The sequence below is a fragment of the Paroedura picta genome, chromosome 3 (genome assembly GCF_049243985.1).
Source record: "Paroedura picta isolate Pp20150507F chromosome 3, Ppicta_v3.0, whole genome shotgun sequence".
NCBI lineage: Eukaryota > Metazoa > Chordata > Lepidosauria > Squamata > Gekkonidae > Paroedura > Paroedura picta.
The window spans coordinates 137,324,708-137,342,799 of record NC_135371.1 but is presented as its reverse complement, the minus strand read 5'-3'; the positions used below and the strand labels follow the sequence as shown (position 1 = coordinate 137,342,799).

Below are 18,092 nucleotides of genomic sequence, written 5' to 3'. Positions count from 1 at the left end.
CACTGATCTTGTACAAATGGGTGAATTTAGCTGGCAATGCATTAGTTTAATGTCTTCCATTTTTTAAACAGAGGCAAACAAAAATGTAATTGGATAACATGTTTCCAACTTCTCTACATAGTTCAACATTGATGGCACCATGCTGAGCTGGTTCTATTTTTTTTTAAGTTACAAAATTAGGGTTCAGATTTTTACATCTTAGGAGTCATGTTGACATCGACCATTATTAAATTAGTTCAGCTTTTCAGTGAACTGACTGGATCAAGTGTTTAAGCAATTTAAAGAGGCAGGATGTCAATATCAATATATCTAATTCTCAACAGTACCCAAACTATAGATAATTAAATTCATGAATTGGAACCAAGAACTGATAAGAACTCTTTCTATAAAGCTGAACATCTCTGGTTAGCAGAAAATTCTGGTATCTAAAAAAAAAAAAAGCCACACAAAATACACACAGTAATTAACACTCACAAATAATAGAAGCAGAGCTTGTTGCCTGGCTGTTTGATACTGTTCAACAGCAGCCATTGCACAAAAGTCAATGAGGTGCAGTGCATAGAGCTCCAGACTACAATATTGGTAGTCCTAAAATAAAAACCCAAGTCTGCTCGGGAAATCTGCTGCATCATCTTGGGACAGTCACACACACTCAGCCTAATTTACCTCACAGGGTTGTTAATAGGATATGGTTGGAGAAGAATAGCATAAGTTACTTTGTATACCCATGATAAAGGAAGGTGAGATTTAAATGAAATAAATAATAAAGATAACTGACGATAGGGAGCAGATAAAAGACAGGTAGACTAGTTGAGGAGAGGAAAAGAAAGTTAAGTTGAGACTATGAAAGCTTCCAGAAAGAAGGAAATAATATGGGGACAATATAGGTGAACAGAAGATTTGTTTCATTTACTATGAATCTTCCTTCTTGCTGGTCTGAAGGTGGGGCAGTCTCAAGCTTGGGATACGCTCCTTCTCTAGGTGGCAGGGTTAAGAGCTTCTTGCGATCCCTGTTTGGGAGGGGCTTCTCCCAAAAGTCCTCAGTTCATATAGGGACAATGTCAGAACCATGATTTGAAGTTGCTTGTTTGACCTCTGTGTAACCATCTTGGAATGCTTCTTTTCTCACTGTGCACGGTCTCCTTTCGATTTCACTGTCTAGCTTGCAGAAGTAGCTACTGTATTCCAAGGTCAGCATTGCCACCTGTTATCTAGTCTGGATAGTCTCCCAGCTTGGCACCTGCATGGGGGGGGGGGGGAGTATTGTGTCTGAGGGGGCTGGTACAAGGCCTGGGAAAGGTGGGAGAATTTAGTGGATAAGAACTGTTGCTTTTCTGTCCAGATTTGGCTGTGTGAGTCCTGGGAGATCTGCTCTGAATAAACTATTCAACTTTTCCAAGTGTGTTTTTTATTTCAAGCCTGTCATCCTGACAGACAGTCCATCACAGGAAAAACCAAATCCTCTCCTAGGTCTTTCCATTAGGACAGTGGTCCCCAACCTTTCCGAGGCTGGGGACCGGCAGGGCATCGGGCCGCGCCTGCATGGGCCGGCCGCGCCCGCGGGCCGCGCATGCATGATGCGCGGCCCAGCCCTGATTCCCTCTCCCCGCCCTCCCGCAGTAAGAAGCTTCCCGGGCCACAAGCTTGCGGCCTGGGAAGTTTTTTACTGCGGGGGGGGGGCGGGGAGAGGGAGCCCGCAGGTTGGGGACCACTGCATTAGGAGACTGAGAAAAAATGGAGGATGAGGAAGAGGAAGAAGAATCAGTGGTATTCTTCTGAGAAAATTCTTAACATGTGGGTGCTGAACCAGAGATCTTCCCTTGTTGGCCAACTGGATTGCTGTTATGGCCGCTACCTGCCTCTTCAGGGTTCTAGTACTAAGCTTCTTGTCGAGGCTATCCTACAGAAAGACCAAAAAATGCCTAACGCCCAGCCTCAAGCAATTCAGACCCCTCTGGGTGCACCATTGCTAGAAAACCTGCCAAGTATGTTCATAACTCCTGTAAGTCCAGGAGTTCCCTTCCTAGAAGCCACTGAAGTCTGCATCACTCTGTCCTGGTACCAGTCCTGGAATTGTGTCCGCTCAATCTCCAATCCATGAGCTTTAACAGGTCTGGTCTGGGATGGACACTATGTCAGAAGATCCGACTTGACCGGGATCCTCCACGGCTCCCTGGCCAAGAGACTCAGCAGATCATGAAACTCTGCCACCTAGAGGAGGAGCTTATCTCAAGTGTGAGTCTGCACCGCCAGAGGATCATTGGTGCCTCCAACAAATCCTTGCAGGTTCCTCATTGAGCAAAGATCAGTACTGCACAACTCAGCCAGAGTTTTCCTGGCAGAGGGTGTCAATGAGAGGAAAGAAGGGAAAGCTGAAGACAGAGGGTAAGGTAGGTTGATTGACGGGAGGGAAGGGGGAAACAGGGGGGGAAAGAGAGGCTACAGGACATTCCAGGGAAGGAAAAGAAGAAAAAGGGATGGAGTGGGAAATGAGATTTCCCCTACCAGTCCTTGGAAATATTTTACATACATATTTTACATACCTAATTCTCTGTTTAATCTATTCCAGCTCAAATGTACACTTTTGAACAATCTTGTGTAATACTTGGTGAGAAAACTATTCCCACAATTTCCCAGAATACTACCTGACATGCTAAATTAACAGCTTCAATGGCACAGTTCTCCAAGGTATTTCCAATCAGAGGGTGAAGTTCCTCAACTTTTGTATGGAGGTCACAGTAGACTTTAATCTGTTGAACTTCGCATTCCTGTAAAGGGAACAAAATCACTGGATTCAGGGGTTTTAGGAAAAATACAAAGACATGGAAGAAATTTTGTTATTGTTAAACATTTTATTTACATAGGAAGGTGGTTTGCCTTTGCTAACAACCCTGCACTTCCTTGGTGACCAAACAGAAGAAGAGGGGTTGGTTTTCATATGTCGCTTTTATCTACCAGGAGTGTCAAAGCAGTTTACAATCGCCTACCCTTTCCTCTCCCCACAACAGACACCCTGACCCATTATGCACGGCGGCAGCTACTCTGCACCGTTGCAAAGTTTGATCTTAAAGTTGTTGGTCTTAAACGAAAACTGTGCTCAAAATTAGTTCTGCTGCTTTGGACCAACATATTTACCCGCTTGAATCTATCTTCTGAGATCTGATGAAGCTGGACTAGGCAAGAGCAACCAAGACAGGACAAACACAACCTCTAGTATTGCATGTATTATTGGTTGCCAGCCTTACTGGTATTGTTAGATCCGTGCTGGATCTTGTGAGTAAGACACTGACACTGGAATCGTTGCAGCTCTTTATTGATGCCAGAACATGATATGAGTTGTACCAAGGCCACACACACACACACACACACACACACACACCACAGAAAAACTCATACACAACAGGTATAATGACCCACAAGTTCAAATTTACTTGGCATGACAATCTATTGATTTATTATCACTGAATTTCAGATGGTAGGCTTTCAACAGCCATTGCCTTCATGTACCTATTTCAACTACATTTTACAACCATTATTTATTATTATTAATTATTATTAATTATTATTAATTATTATTATTATTATTATTATTATTATTATAATATTTATTTCCCGCCTCTTCCGACAGGCTTGAGGCGGGTCACAACAAATAACCCCATTAAAATTCCCATTAAAACATCAATCTACTAACATGACGGTTAAAAATCCCATCCCTCCCCAATTTACATTTGGGACTCAATTTAAGTTATCCAAGAGAGAATTTATGTAATACTCCTAATGTTGTAAAATGCAGATCTTTATTGAGCTTATATAGTTTCATTTAAATAAATAAATATTTATTTATTTATATTTATTGATTGCCAGTCTCAAGCAACCGGCTCATGGAGATTCACGAGGTCCACAAGGACCGTTGCAATAAAAAATCTTCCATAAAACACATAAAACCATAACAACAACCCGCATCAATAAATAGCGGCATAACCAACTATTTCCTTCCCTCTACCCACCCTGGCCAATGACAATAGGCTACGAAAGTCCACAGGAATCTACTATCAGCCTCAGAAAAAAATGGCCATGCCAAGGTGACCATAGCATGTGCCTCCCAGGCCTATACAGTGGCCTGTACAGGGAGGGACCAGATCTTCCTAGCCCAGCCTTAACCAAACACCTGGTGGAAAGAGCTCCATCTTACAGGCCCTGTGCAACTGTAATAGCTCTGTCAGGGCCCTCAGCTCTTCCAGGAGCTCATTCCACCAGGTCGGGACAAGGCTTGAAAAAGCTCCGGCTAGGCAAGGCCACGTGAACTTCCAGGAACCAGGGACAACCAGCAGATTCATACCCTCAGAGCACAAAGCTCTGCGCAAGGCATGAGGAGACAAGTGGTCCCTTAGATAAGTGGGGCCCAGGCCATGGATGACCTTAAAGGTAAGAACCAAAACCTTAAACCTGATCCAGAAGCCAATTGGCAACCAACACAGCTGCCTCAGCATAGGCTAGACATGTGCCCTCTGAGATGATTTCATGAGGACTGTCTCTGTTGACTTAGGACAGGTAACAACAATACAATATAATACATGTACAACAGTTTATAACAATTTAACAGTTAATTTAGCTTTTAAAAGTATTTAAATTATTATTATTATTATTATTTAATTTTTAGACCGCCCTTCTCCCAATAGGTCTCAGGGCAGTTTACAACATAAATAGTTAAAACACAATAAAATCCCCATAAAAACCCCAATTAAAAGTTACATATAACATATAACATATAGCGGCGGTGGTCACAATTCTGATCTTAGTTCAGCCTGGTGGAGAGAATAATGTTCAGAAGAGGGTGGCACCAATACAATACATCTAACAATGATCTCGGTGTTAGAGATAATATTGGACGGGATCCTCTGATGGATTAGTGGGAGAGCTGCCCTGGCCTCAACCATATGCCTGGCGGAAGAGCTCCGTCTTACAGGCCCTGCGGAAAGCTGGTAGATCTTGTAGGGCCCTTAGCTCTTCTGGGAGCTCGTTCCACCAGGTTGGGGCCAGGACTGAAAAGGCCCTGGCCCGGGTCGAGGCCAGGCGAACATCCCGTGGGCCCGGGACAACCAGTAAATTCATACCCGCAGAGCGGAGTGCATAAGCAACCAAGCGGTCCCGCAGGTAGACGGGACCCAGGCCGCGTATAGCCTTAAAGGTCAATACCAATACCTTGAATCTGATTCGGAAACAGACTGGTAACCAGTGCAGATGACGAAGCACCGGCTGAATGTGGGCCCTCAAAGGTGTTCTAGTGAGGACCCTGGCAGCTGCATTTTGGACCAGCTGTAACTTCCGAGTCAAAGACAAGGGAAGGCCCGCGTAGAGCGAGTTACAGAAGTCTAATCTGGAAGTGACCGTTGCATGGATCACTGTGGCCAGGTGTTCCGAGGACAGGTAGGGCGCTAGTAGCCGGGCCTGGCGAAGATGGAAAAATGCCGTCCGAGCTACATTGGTGACCTGAGCCTCCATAGAGAGGGAGGCATCAATTGTCACTCCCAAATTCCTGGCAACTGGTGCAGGTGTTAATTGCACCCCGTTCAGGCATGGGAGGCGCGCTTCCTGGTCCTGCCCTCTTCTGCCCAGCCACAGGACCTCCGTCTTGGAGGGGTTGAGTTTCAGGCGACTCTGCGTGAGCCATCCAGCTACCGCTTCCAAACAGCTGGCAAATGTATCCGGGGTGGAGTCTGGCCGGCTGTCCATTAGGAAGTAGAGCTGGATGTCATCCGCATATTGGTGGCAACCCAGCCCATAGCCCCGGACCAGCTGGGCTAGAGGGCGCATATAGATGTTAAAAAGTGTGGGAGAGAGTATCGCCCCCTGCGGAACCCCACAAGGGAGCTCACAAGGGCTCGACATACTCTCCCCCATCGCAACCCTCTGCGTCCGGTTCTGGAGGAAGGAGACCAGCCATTGAAGCGCAGTCCCCCTTATTCCAGCTCCGGCGAGGCGGTGTACCAATAACTCGTGGTCGACCACATCAAATGCAGCTGACAGGTCTAGAAGCACGAGAATGGCGGAGCCGCCCCGATCCAGCTGGTGCCGGATATCATCCATGAGGGCGACCAGCACGGTCTCCACCCCGTGGCCAGGGTGGAAGCCAGACTGGTATGGGTCGAGGGCTGAAGTTTCATCCAAGAAACCTAGGAGTTGGTCCGCTGCGGCCCGCTCTATCACCTTACCCAGAAACACCAAATGCGAAACTGGGCGGTAACTGGCGGGGTTCCGTGGGTCCAATGATGGCTTTTTCAGTAAGGGGCGTACCACTGCTTCCTTGAGCCCCTTGGGAAACTCTCCAGATGTTAAGGAGAGGTTGACAATCTCCCTCAAGGGGCCTCCTATCCGCTGGTTGCCCGATTTGAGCAACCAGGACGGACAGGGATCCAAGGGGCAAGTGGTCGCCCTCACTGAACCCAGTAACTTGTCCACTTCGGTTACAGAGAGCCGCCTGAAGCCATCAAACACTAACCCCCTTGACGGCCACGGAGCTTCCAGTTCACTAACTGTATCAATCATGGCAGGTAGGTCACGGCGGAGCGACAGGACTTTGTCCGCAAAATAGCTCGATGATGCCACACAGCTCAATTCCAATTCCCTTATCGTTTGTCGCCCTTCTTCCAGGGCGGTAAGTGATCTAATTACCTTAAATAATTGTGCTGGGCGAGAGCTTGCGGACACGATTTCTGCGGCGTAGAAGTCTCGTTTCGCCTTCATAAGCGTGCGATGAGATGTCCTTGTAGCTTCGTCACGAGTCTTCCTCCACACTCGCTCAAGCCGTCTCACTTCCTTTTTCCTCTCCCGAAGCTCCTGGGAATACCATGGAGCCTGTTTGAGGCGAAGGCGGAGAGGGCGCCTAGGAGCAATCTCGTCAATGGCGGCCGTAAAGCGGGACTGCCAGTCCTCCACTAAGGCCGTCAACGAGGTGCCGGAGGGTATCGGGTCCCGCAGGGCATTCAGGAATCTCTCAGATTCCATGAGTCTCCGCAGGCGGACTAGAATACGTCCATCACCCAAACTGAGAGGGGGTGGTATCCTCAGTCAAGCCTTCAGGGCATGGTGGTCTGACCATGGAACGATGTTATTCGCCACCAGATCTACTGCTACACCTGCACCAAAGATCAAATCGAGGGTGTGACCAGCCTGATGGGTGGGACCAGCAACAATCTGCGAGAACCCTAGTATCTCCATGGCTGACACTAGATCCAGGCCAAGTCGGCGCATCCGCATGAACGTTGAAGTCCCCCAAAACTAAAAGTTTTGGGTACTGCATTATACTAAAACTACTTATTCTATAGTTTTAGATCTTCTAAGATGTTAGTCTTTGGGTGGTTGGGTAGATTCTTGAGTGGCGAGGCCAACTGCTTCATGATGTTATTCCTGGCCTCAACCATAGGCCTGCCAGGTCAGCTCTATCTTACAATGCCATTTTCCTTTGTTCCCTGGGTCCAAAGCAACACAGAGTGCAATTTGACATCTGTTTAACTGATGGATCTGGGAGAAGATCTGGGGGCCTCATTCTCCTCCTACATTAGATGTTGTTGAAGCGGTCAGAGGGCAGTCTAGTTTCTTCACATCCTCCTGTAGATAGCCAAGGATTAATTGGAGAGTATCATCCAGCATTTAGCTGCACTGGATGAGTTCAAATCCCGTGGGCCGGATGAAATGCACCCGAGAGTGCTCAAAGAACTTTCCGGAGAACTTGCACAGCCCTTGTCCATCATCTTCGGGACCTCTTTGAGGACTGGAGATGTCCCGGAGGACTGGAAGAGAGCAACGTTATTCCAATCTTCAAAAAAGGGAGGAAGGATGACCCAGGAAACTACAGACCAGTGAGTCTGACCTCTGTTGTGGGGAAGATAATGGAGAAGATATTAAAGGGAGTGATCTGCAAACATCTGGAGGACAATTTGATGATCCAAGGAAGTCTGCATGGATTTGTCTCCAACAGGTCCTGTCAGACCAACCTTGTTTCCTTTTTTGACCAAGTAACAGGTTTGCTGGATCGTGGAAATTCGGTTGATGTCGTTTACTTGGATTTTAGTAAAGCTTTTGATAAGGTGCCCATGATGTTCTGATGGATAAATTGAAGGACTGCAATCTGGATTTTCAGATAGTTAGGTGGATAGAGAATTGGTTAGAGCAGTGGTCCCCCAACCTTTTTATCACCGGGGACCACTCAATGCCGGGGACCACTCAACACCTTTTACTGAGGCCTGGTGTGTGTGTGGGGGGTAGTTTACTCCTCTACTCTCAACCACTGCCCTAACGCTCTCTGATCGCTATGATCATGACAATGACAAATCAATGGGAACCCTGAGCTTGTTTCTCTGCAACAAGATAGTCCCATCTGGGAGTGATGGAAGACAATGACACCTGAAGTGTGTTGTAAAGGGCCGGGGGGGGGGGGGGAGAGAAGGTGTCCTTTGGGGCCCACCTCCAATTAGTCGAAGGACCATATGTGGTCCGCAGCCCACAGGTTGGGGATCGCTAGGTTAGAGAACCGCACTCAAAGACTTGTTGTCAATGGTGTTTCATCAGACTGGAGGGAGGCGAGTAGCGGGGTACCTCAGGGCTCGGTGCTCGGTCCGGTACTTTTAAATATATCTTTAACTGCTCCTGCGGTTATAAAATAAAGCCCTAAGGGCTATTGGGGAGGAGTTAGGGCGGGTTCTGTTAATGATAAAAACTTGGAGGGGCGAATTAGGAGCTGCGAAGGAACCTATACCCCTGTTCCTAAACATTAAGCTTTCTTCTGCTCTTCAACACACATCAGTATATCCTGCTCAGAGCTCTGTCTCTGCCACGGCCGATTTGAGGGAGTGAATGAAGCTGGTATTTTCAACCCATGATTAATTTCATGCAGGGCTCTGTTTCCCTGCATGAAATTGACAAAGTGTTCTGTTGAAGAGGGAGTTCTTGCTGGAGAGGGAGACGAGGCAGCGTTGTGTGTGTGGTGCCCGGAGAGTACATCTGAGAGATCCTTCTTTAGGTAAAATAAACTTACATGGGAAGAAGGTATGAGGAGATAATTCTATTCACAGCAGCAAAAATGTGATACTTTTAAATCAGGGAAGAGCAGTTTACAAGCAACTTAGCTGGTCATTCCTTTGGCTATTTATTGCCACTCCCACAACAGGTGAGCAATTCCATATGACTTTTAAAATGCACCTCAATGACCGCTGAGAAATAGTGAGGTGGTATTAACATCAAAGGAATTGGGGGGGGGGGGTTAAGGAAAAGAAAAAGTGCTGCCCAGTAAATAAGGCGCTTCTGTAAAAAAAGAAGCAAGCAAACTCCTCCCCCTCAGTGTTTCAGCAGGAGGTCACCTGGGCACCAGGCAAAGAAGAAAGAGTCACCATGAGCCAATAGGAGCCCACAACCCACTTTAACTGGCTTTGCAACCCACAGGTTGGGAGATGTTGGCACCTATAATGCTACTTCCATACACATTAGTACCTGTTTGATTCTGCTTTTCATCTCTGAAGTTAAAGTTGTTTTCCACTGGTCCACGAAATTCTCGTAATGAAAATCTGTTCTCAGGAAAAAATCCCATACCTACAGAAGAAGAAAAAATGAGTGAAGAAGAGTTGGTTTTATACCCCTTTTCACCATCCAGAGTGGTCTTGGAGCAGTTTACAATCACCTTTCTTTCCTTTCCCCAAAACAGACACCTTGTGAGGTAGGTAGGGCTGAGTTGTGACAGGACTACTCTGTGAGACCAGCTCTATCAGGACTGCCCAAGGTCACTCACCTGGCTGGATGTGGAGGAGTGAGAAATCAAACCCAGTTCATCAGATTAGAAGCCACCACTCTTAAGCACTAAACCAATCTACCTGTAACTGTCGTTCATTAATTGTCTTCTGTGCAGGCACTGATGGGGAATGTGCATGAGCAGGCCTGACATCAGGGAGGTTTTATAGCTAAGTGCCTCTGGGGAACACTGTATGCTGGAACCAAAAACTTTGCTCCCGTCCAGGGACCATGTGCTCCCATATGACAGCACACCTACCATCAGCATCTCTAGCACCACTGAAGAAAGAACATGCAGCGGTGCAGGAGGGAGGGTATAGCTCCCTCCTGATGCCTGATGAACAACAGTTACAAGTAAACAACCTTGTCTCCTTACTGGTAGCCTTGCATTGCTAAAATGCAAAGCCCCCACTGGAATGAGAAAGTGAAAGTATCTCTTGTAGGATCAGCCTGGTTTGCATAGTTGTAACATGAGGTTTTTCCATTTCACCTTCCTCTCAGGAGAACTCTGAGCTCCCTGAATCAACATCATCAACCTCCACAACAGGCTGAACTAGTGGTTTCTTAGGATGGGGACAGGGGAACCTTCATCCCCTTCCTGTTGGAGTGGGAGGTAGAAGCTGGGAGGCTATTTGAGACTGTAATTTTGGATCCCCTGTCTTTGGGCCCAGCCTGGGTAATAGCCACTCTGATCTCCCTCAGCATCTCTCCCATGATCTACGCCTGGACACTGGCCTTTGCAATTCCCCCCAAGAGGCTGCGGGGGGGGGGGGGCGCAAAGGATCCAGGGACCAGTGTGGATCCATACAGCAAAGCCTGCCCTGGGGAGGAAGGAAGATCAAATATAGAGGCCATGCAAGGCCCTTTTGCAAGGCCCACCCTCTCTTGTAGTGCTGCCAATAGGAATGACTTCCTGCCAAATCAAAAGTGGCTAGCCACCCCCTCAGAGGCTTTCTGACAAGTCTTGATCTTACTGGGCTCTGCTGGGCCGATTAGACTGCTGTTCTGAGGGAAGCCAAAGGCGGGAGGTTCCAAGTCACTCGGAGGGCCCAGGTGCTCTGGTGACAACAGGCCACCCACTCTCCATACCAAACAGCAAGGGGGGGTGGGCTCCAAGCCCGAACAAACCTTAAATTCCTCTTGAAAAGTAAGTGCTAGAATTGAAGTTTCTTTCAGCAAACGTTTTGGAAGGACTCTACGGAGCCAACTTTTGGTAACTTCACAAACACTTTTGAAAATGTCTCTGGAAGGCTTATGCAGAAAAGAAAAAGATTACTAACTTTTAAACTGAGGCAACCTGCCCTTATTTTTAACAAAAATATAAATAAATGTAAGAAACATAAAAAACACATTTTAAAAGCTGCAGAACAAAGCAATAAGCAAAAACCCAGACATATTGTGTTCAAGAGCTGTCCCACATTACTAATCATTAGGCACTATAATTAGACAATTGTTAGTACTGTATATTGGCCTGTATAACATCTGCGGTCTATTGAGAAGCTGAGACATGGAGGAATCATTAGGGAGCAGCCCATTGGTAGATTCTTCTTTTAAAACCTGATTCAGCTAAGTGTAGGGGTCCATCTTACACACAGATGACCAGACGGATGCCTTGCAAATCCTCATGAGAGCACTGGCGAGAAGGTTGTCAGTGTGCCTGCTCCCCAGGAGGAATGGGCTGTGATAATGGAGAGACTAGAAAAATATGGTATATACCAAGATGCTGCACCAGGAAGATGGAGGATTTAATAAATGCTGGGAGATCTTCTTGCCAGGCAAGGACGTGGGAGCAATGGAAGGGAACCATGTAATTGATGTATGTCTTTGATGCTTGCTTAACATGTAGCTTTTGCCAGTCTCACTTCCTAAAGCAGGGATATTCGACTCTTAAATTCTCTGTGGATGTTGGACACAGATCAAAGAGGTGTCCATTCTTTTGTGGTCTCTATTTTTTGGAGGAGGTGGAATGTCTCATGCTGAAAAGATGTGATTCTTGTGCCACCTATCGGTTTATGTGTGCCTTTGCTATATCATGTTGCTGATGATAACATGACTGATTATTCAGTTCTAGGAGCAGCAGAGTAATTATTATAATTCATGTGCACATATAAAATTTTAAAACATCAACATTAGTGGCACACTACTGTGCAAATCCAAAGGATCATGACATTTGGGTAAATGACAAAAAACCAAACGCATTTCAATCCCTCTTGGGGTCTTATTCAGTGGTCTAATATTTAAATACACTCATGTGATATAATAATGGGTACTATAAGGTGGTAAAATTATAAATAAAGGAGTTCCCACACTTATAAAATGTGTCCAAATATCTCTCTCTTGGAGCTCCCGGTTAAAATATTTATTCTTTAAAGTTCCATCCTACATTCCATGAGACACATGAGAATACACTCAGGCTGAGAAACAGCTTCAATAAGAGTGACCATAAGACCTTTCCCCAAATACCAGGGTGGCCACTGGGCATTCCCAGGGGCCAAGAACAGGCTTCCATTATTCTGGAGGATAGGGTATAACGCTGTATTCAGAGTCCTGGGTTCATTCATTCATTGGATCTGTCTGTCTGATTTTTAAATCGCCCATCCCTTGTAAACATTCCCCTCTTGATAGTGCAGAAAGATGTGAGTATAGCCATTCAAAAGTATACAACATGGTTCCTGCATCTTGTTTCGCTATGATGCCTTTTCCTGCTGCTGTTACATGATGGCAACAAAGAGAGATTTCTCATTCGCTTACTGCCATTTATTCTTTTGTACCTCAGGTCAAACTATATTGGTTGTTTAATGTGTATAGGAAGTTCTGGGCACAGTGAAGTCCTATGGAGGATAATTTAGGGGGAAGGAGAGGGTGGCAGAGGCTGCTAAATTCCAGCCACATGGACTCCAGCAGAGCTACAAGTTCATGCGCTGGGGCTTGGGATCCCTCCTTTTAGTTGGCCCCATGCCCCCCTTCATCCACATTAAGAATTTGCTGTGTGGATAAAACATAAATTCAGAAAAAAATATTTTTCAGAAATGGCTTATCGTTATTTTATTTAATGTTATATTACTCTTCATAAAATGTATTTAAACCAGTTCAAAGGGTCAAAATATTAAGAATACAGCTGAACCTAAAATGAGCTCATTTTATTGGTTTAACTCTCCAATTTTTTCTTCATGTCTGGCATACCATGCATATTCATCTTTTTTTTAATAATTTAACAATCCATTACAAAAAAATACATTTAGCCATCTCCAAAATTACATGTTAATAGATTATATTACTTTTACAAATAATAACTTCCAACTCTATTTGTTGAAGAATATATGAAAAAAACCATTAATTCTCCTGTTCAAAATGTCAAACCATTCTAATTTCCCCTTATAAATTATAAATCATAACCAATAGTCATAAATCCACAACTATCCTTTTTTCTAATATACTCTATCCATAAATTCCATTTTGTCTTAAAGTCCACTATTCGTTTATCTTCGACGTAAGTTGTCAATTTTGCCATCTGAGCGATTTCCAATACCATGTATATTCATCTAAGTGTTTTGCACCCCCTGCATTGTGCATAACAATCATTACTTACCACCCCCACTCCCTCCTGTCAGTGTGGCAAAATCAATTACACAGGTTGATCTGAGAGAGGATGTTGGATAAATGGCTCGTACCTTTGAGCAGCAGTTACAAATACCGCAGAATTGTTCTCTCATTATTTTTTATTTAGCAGCAAATGTAAATGCTTCTAGGCTAAGTGCTTAGAGCTGAATAAAATGACCTTGAACAGGTCCGTCTGTTCAAGGTTCATCGAGCTCAAGAATCTTTTTTTCCACCAGCAGCCAACCACATGTCTTTGGAAGCTCAGAAAGTATGAAGGAGGCAGCCTTCTCACATCTACCCCCCCAGCACTGGATAGCCTGAAGTACTGCGTCTGAACACAGAGGTTCCATTTAGCTACCCTAAGGGACAGACCCTCAATGAAATTTGTTTGATACTTTTTTAAAGCAATCTAATCTAGTGGCCTCCAGTACATGGTGTGGTAGTGAATTCCATAAATTAACTTAATATTCTGTGTAGGGAAGGAGAAACTTTCCTTTGGTCTGTCCTATCAAAAACCGAATTGGTACAACTGGCTGAGGATGACACAAATGCCCCAAAGCCAAAAGGAAATCAAGCACAGGCAGAGTGCACATTCAGTATGTCCACTGCCACTCCTAAGAATAACACATCTATAAAAGCTGGTGAAATTGTTCAGGAGAATAAAGACAGAGTTATAGATTATGTATAATTTTAAACAGCCAGATGCTCACCTCAAAAGGTAAAAGTCCCAAAACATTTAAAACAATTTCAGCAGACGTTGCTGGGATCCTATATAGATCAACTGTTTTTGCATTATTACATATCATCCGGTGCAGTTTTATGCAGACTGTCACATAGAAGTTCCAAACGCCCTGATCTGGTACCCTAAATTGCAGAAGATTTTAGTTAGATTTAGTTAGAAATACAAGAAAACTTGAATCAGGGCCCAGAACTGAGTTCAGTAGTCTGAGCGAAGGGAAGCAGACCTAAGATAGAAGAGCCCAAGCTTTGAGTCACCTTGAAATCAACTAAGGACAAACCCTTCTCCCGCCCTTCCCCACTTGATCCGGCTGTAAGCTGCTCCGGAGTCCGAGCGGCCCAAGCCACCTTAAGCTGCCTGGCTGGGAGCCAGGGGAAGGGACCCTTTCAAGGCTCGTTCTTAGGAATGGGCTTTGAAGCTAGTACCATGAATAAACTGGCTTACCTACACAAAGGATAATCATCTATACGCCATTCTGAAATGAATACGACTTTACACTCCCCTCCCTCTTACCAGAGGGAAGGCAGTGAGTTTTCTGATTATTTTTAAAAGCTTAATATGTTTTAATCATTTTTATCTTATGTTGTAAGCTGCCCTGAGCCCTTGGGGAAGAAAGGCATGTAAAATTGAAAATAAATTAAAAGAGTGAGCTTGCATGCCAAACTCTTATTTTGGGCCTAGGTCTCCCAGACCCTAGTCTGAAGCTCCAACCTCTACAATACTATGGCTTTCATAGGGTGGCTGCTATTGAACAGTCACCTGGCTTAGGTGAGTCATGCAAGTCAGATGGCAGCAAGCTGCCTTATTATTGTTGCTGGGCCTTGGCACCAATGAGCCCTCACTCAAAGGCCAAAGCAGTCCTAAGAAAACAAATCTAATAGTGGTTAATCGAGCAACAGTCAATGAGGGCATCTGTTTCTTAAAGCTATAGGCTTTCCTCTCTTCATTTGGGGGCTTAACTCTCAGTTTTGGTTTTAAGATTTCAGACTTTTCTGCAAATCTAGGATAGTTTTTACATTTCTTTAAAGATCTGGCTTGTGTGTTCAACAACTCCAGTCTCCAGATTTAAGAATATTCAGATTTGGCCAGGTTAAGAGAATTGGAATACTTCTTAATTAATCGCCACACACACGAAAATATGTAACTTAGAGTCAACACATTTCACATTTCAACACATATATTCCCATTTTTTAATTATTCGGTTTGAAAAATATATTTACTTTTATTTTATACTTACCTATTCTGAGTGTTCCACTGAATGCTCAACACCTTCCATAGAATTTTTTGTATCACCTGAAAAACCATCACAAAAGTTATCAGAGAACCAGCATCTCTAATCTCTTCTTCTCAAAAATCTATGCATTTCAGGTTACTTTTTTAAATTTATGGGGGTTTTTTCTCACTGGATCCATAGAATAGGAGTAGAATTCTTACCACTATTTGTAATTAGTGTATAGATTTCTGAACAATGTATAATTCACCTTAATTCACATGAACTTTACAAGCTTGATACAGGAATTAAACAGTTTATCACTAAGCAATGGCAAAGGCTTCAGAGTTTGTGCTTAGTTTGTGTTAAGCTGTCCCATTGAAGTCAAGATTTCAAAGGCACTTAATTTTAGCTATGTTGTGCCTGGCTTATTTTTCTTCATTTAATAAAGTTTGAAGTTCATGAAAATGTATTTATAAATTGGGAATCTTGGGATAGTTGCAGCATAGAAAATTGAGTAGAAAAATTTACAAATAAAAATATAATGTCTTCCCTAACAAATCATTGTATGTCTCTAACCTATAGCACAGGGATGCTACTGTGATGAAAAATGGTGATGGGGAAGAGTACTGTTGTATGCCAGTATGGGCCCCCAATGGGAAGTTGTATGAATATCTAATTATATAAATGTTTATACACATTTTACCCAGTCCCTCTTGCCTATAAGCAGTCTACATAACCATACCTAACTGGCATATTCTAATCTGTATATTGAAGACAATTTTCAAATAGGTAAACAGAAGTGGAAATAAAACAAACCTCGCAGTTGGATCTTATTTCCACATTCTTCAGTCTATGAAAAATTCCTAGAAGACAGTCCAAGAGATCTGTGGAAAAGTCAGCAATAAATTCTACCAAGTCCTTCAGAGGCAGCAAGGAGAACCATGACCTGAACAGTGCTGTGTCGCCTTTCACCAAATGCTTCTTCTCTTTCATTAGACGTAGGATGTTCCTGCTAAAAACAAATTAACTTTTTTAATAGAGGAGATTATCAAAGATGCAGAAAACTTAGTAGAGATCCACTTTTAAACTTTGGCTATATGCTAAGTTTTTACTTTACTAGGAAAAATAAAAGCTCATTTGCTTTCTCCATCCAATGTTAGGTAGTCACTAGGAACAATCAAGGAAACCCAAAGATCTAGGTATCCAAAAGTCCTGTATGAACAAAAAATTTAGTCAGCGTTTACAGACAATGGGGGGGGGGGGGAGAGAATAGCATCACAGATGGTACATTGTTTCTAACAAATAGATGAAATTTTTTCAACAGAACACTGGTCACTTACTTTGAAGATTCTTCTGATCTTGAACATGAGGGCATAACTTTGATGGTTAAGAACATTGCTATTCTGGGGGAATTCACAGGCAGAAGGCTCCAAGTTACTTCGAAGTCACAGGTGCCCTGATGCAACAGGCCACCCACTCTCCATGCCGGAGTGTGAGGTGGGGGGGTTGGAGATCCCCAGTGGCCAGGGAGACCAGCTGTTTCCACACCTTCTGGACTGAGCATCAGTAGCTGTAATCCACCCTAATTTCTGGGTTGTTTTTTTTTGTAATGAATCAGGGCACTTTTCAATATACTGAGATTGCATCCTGCTCTCAAACTGCAGGGCCAAAGACTACTGCTGCTGGGAGAGGCACCTCAACTTAATAGAGTCACAAGACTTTGCAACCCTTCCTACAAGGAGGAGGAGCTTATTTTCCCTGATCAGTACCACCTCTCAAAGGACTACTGAAGAATGTGTGTGTGTATCTCTCTCTACATATAAATTTATCTGGCCAAAGCAACCGTGTATAATTTCCAAAACATGCAGACATTGGCACAAAATCAGGCTACTTGATGTGTTGTCTGATATTCAAGCCTAATTTTAAGTGAATCCAATTTAGATGAATTCAAAGAACTTTGACTGGATGTTAAGAACTCAAAGCTTTTATGCCCTGGGGGGGAAGTCTCCATTGCTCTTTGGTATATTCTTTTTACTTTTGCATTATTAGAAGTTAGAATGCTTTTTTCTAAGTGTTTATCAGAGTCTCCTGTTCTAATATAGATATAGTATGTAGAAATCAACACATTTTTAGTAATTATACAGGAATTGTCAAACCAAGGTTTAGAGGGCCTGCAAGGTTTCCCCTCCCCCTTTTTAGTATCAACTTCAACTTAAGTTCATGCATGAAGTTCTGGTAAACAGATAGTGGGTCCTCTAAAGCTTCCGTACTGCCAAAAGTCTGACAGTATGCTTGTAGATCTAGAGAAGCTAGAAAGGTTTTTAATTTGCTATACATCTGAAGCGACAACCTAGCATGGCACATGACTTGTTCTGAAGACTCAGTTGAAGTAATTTCAAGAAAAATGTGCAGACTATAAAAGGGGGGTCAACTGAAGAAAAAGGGGATGTGATCTCCCTCCATATAGGGTAGGACCTGAAAATTGGTAGTGTCCTGTAGCAGTGAGGAAGAAAACAACATGTAATCCACAACATTGGATCTATTACTGGACATGAAGGTGTATTCCCCGGATACTGAGCCATTTAAAATATGCAGATTGACTCAATAGGCCAATTTGGCCAAACAAGAGCCCCAGTAAGTTGATGGATGGAGTTAAATTCAGTCAACCCTGAACTCAGGGGCTTTAAACCTTGGGAAAGAGAATACATCTGGTAAATTCTTAATGCTCTTTCTTATGCACCACCTATAGAAGATTGCTCA

The 18,092-nt window shown here is 43.9% G+C and overlaps 1 protein-coding gene across 7 annotated transcripts in view; it reads right to left on the bottom strand.

Annotated features, from left to right (window-relative positions):
• RNF213 (ring finger protein 213) overlaps positions 1–18,092 on the bottom strand; it is a 135,791-nt gene that overhangs the window by 77,766 nt on the left and 39,933 nt on the right. For 6 of the 7 annotated variants that reach the window (XM_077328190.1, XM_077328195.1, XM_077328194.1 and 3 more), the window contains 6 exons: positions 16,149–16,344; positions 15,357–15,412; positions 14,091–14,244; positions 10,909–11,031; positions 9,487–9,585; positions 2,646–2,768 (listed from right to left, as the gene is read on the bottom strand). In XM_077328190.1, coding sequence (XP_077184305.1) covers positions 2,646–2,768; positions 9,487–9,585; positions 10,909–11,031; positions 14,091–14,244; positions 15,357–15,412; positions 16,149–16,344 — 751 coding nt within the window. The remainder of the gene's footprint in view (positions 1–2,645; positions 2,769–9,486; positions 9,586–10,908; positions 11,032–14,090; positions 14,245–15,356; positions 15,413–16,148; positions 16,345–18,092) is intronic. The other variant, XM_077328193.1, reaches the window with a different exon arrangement.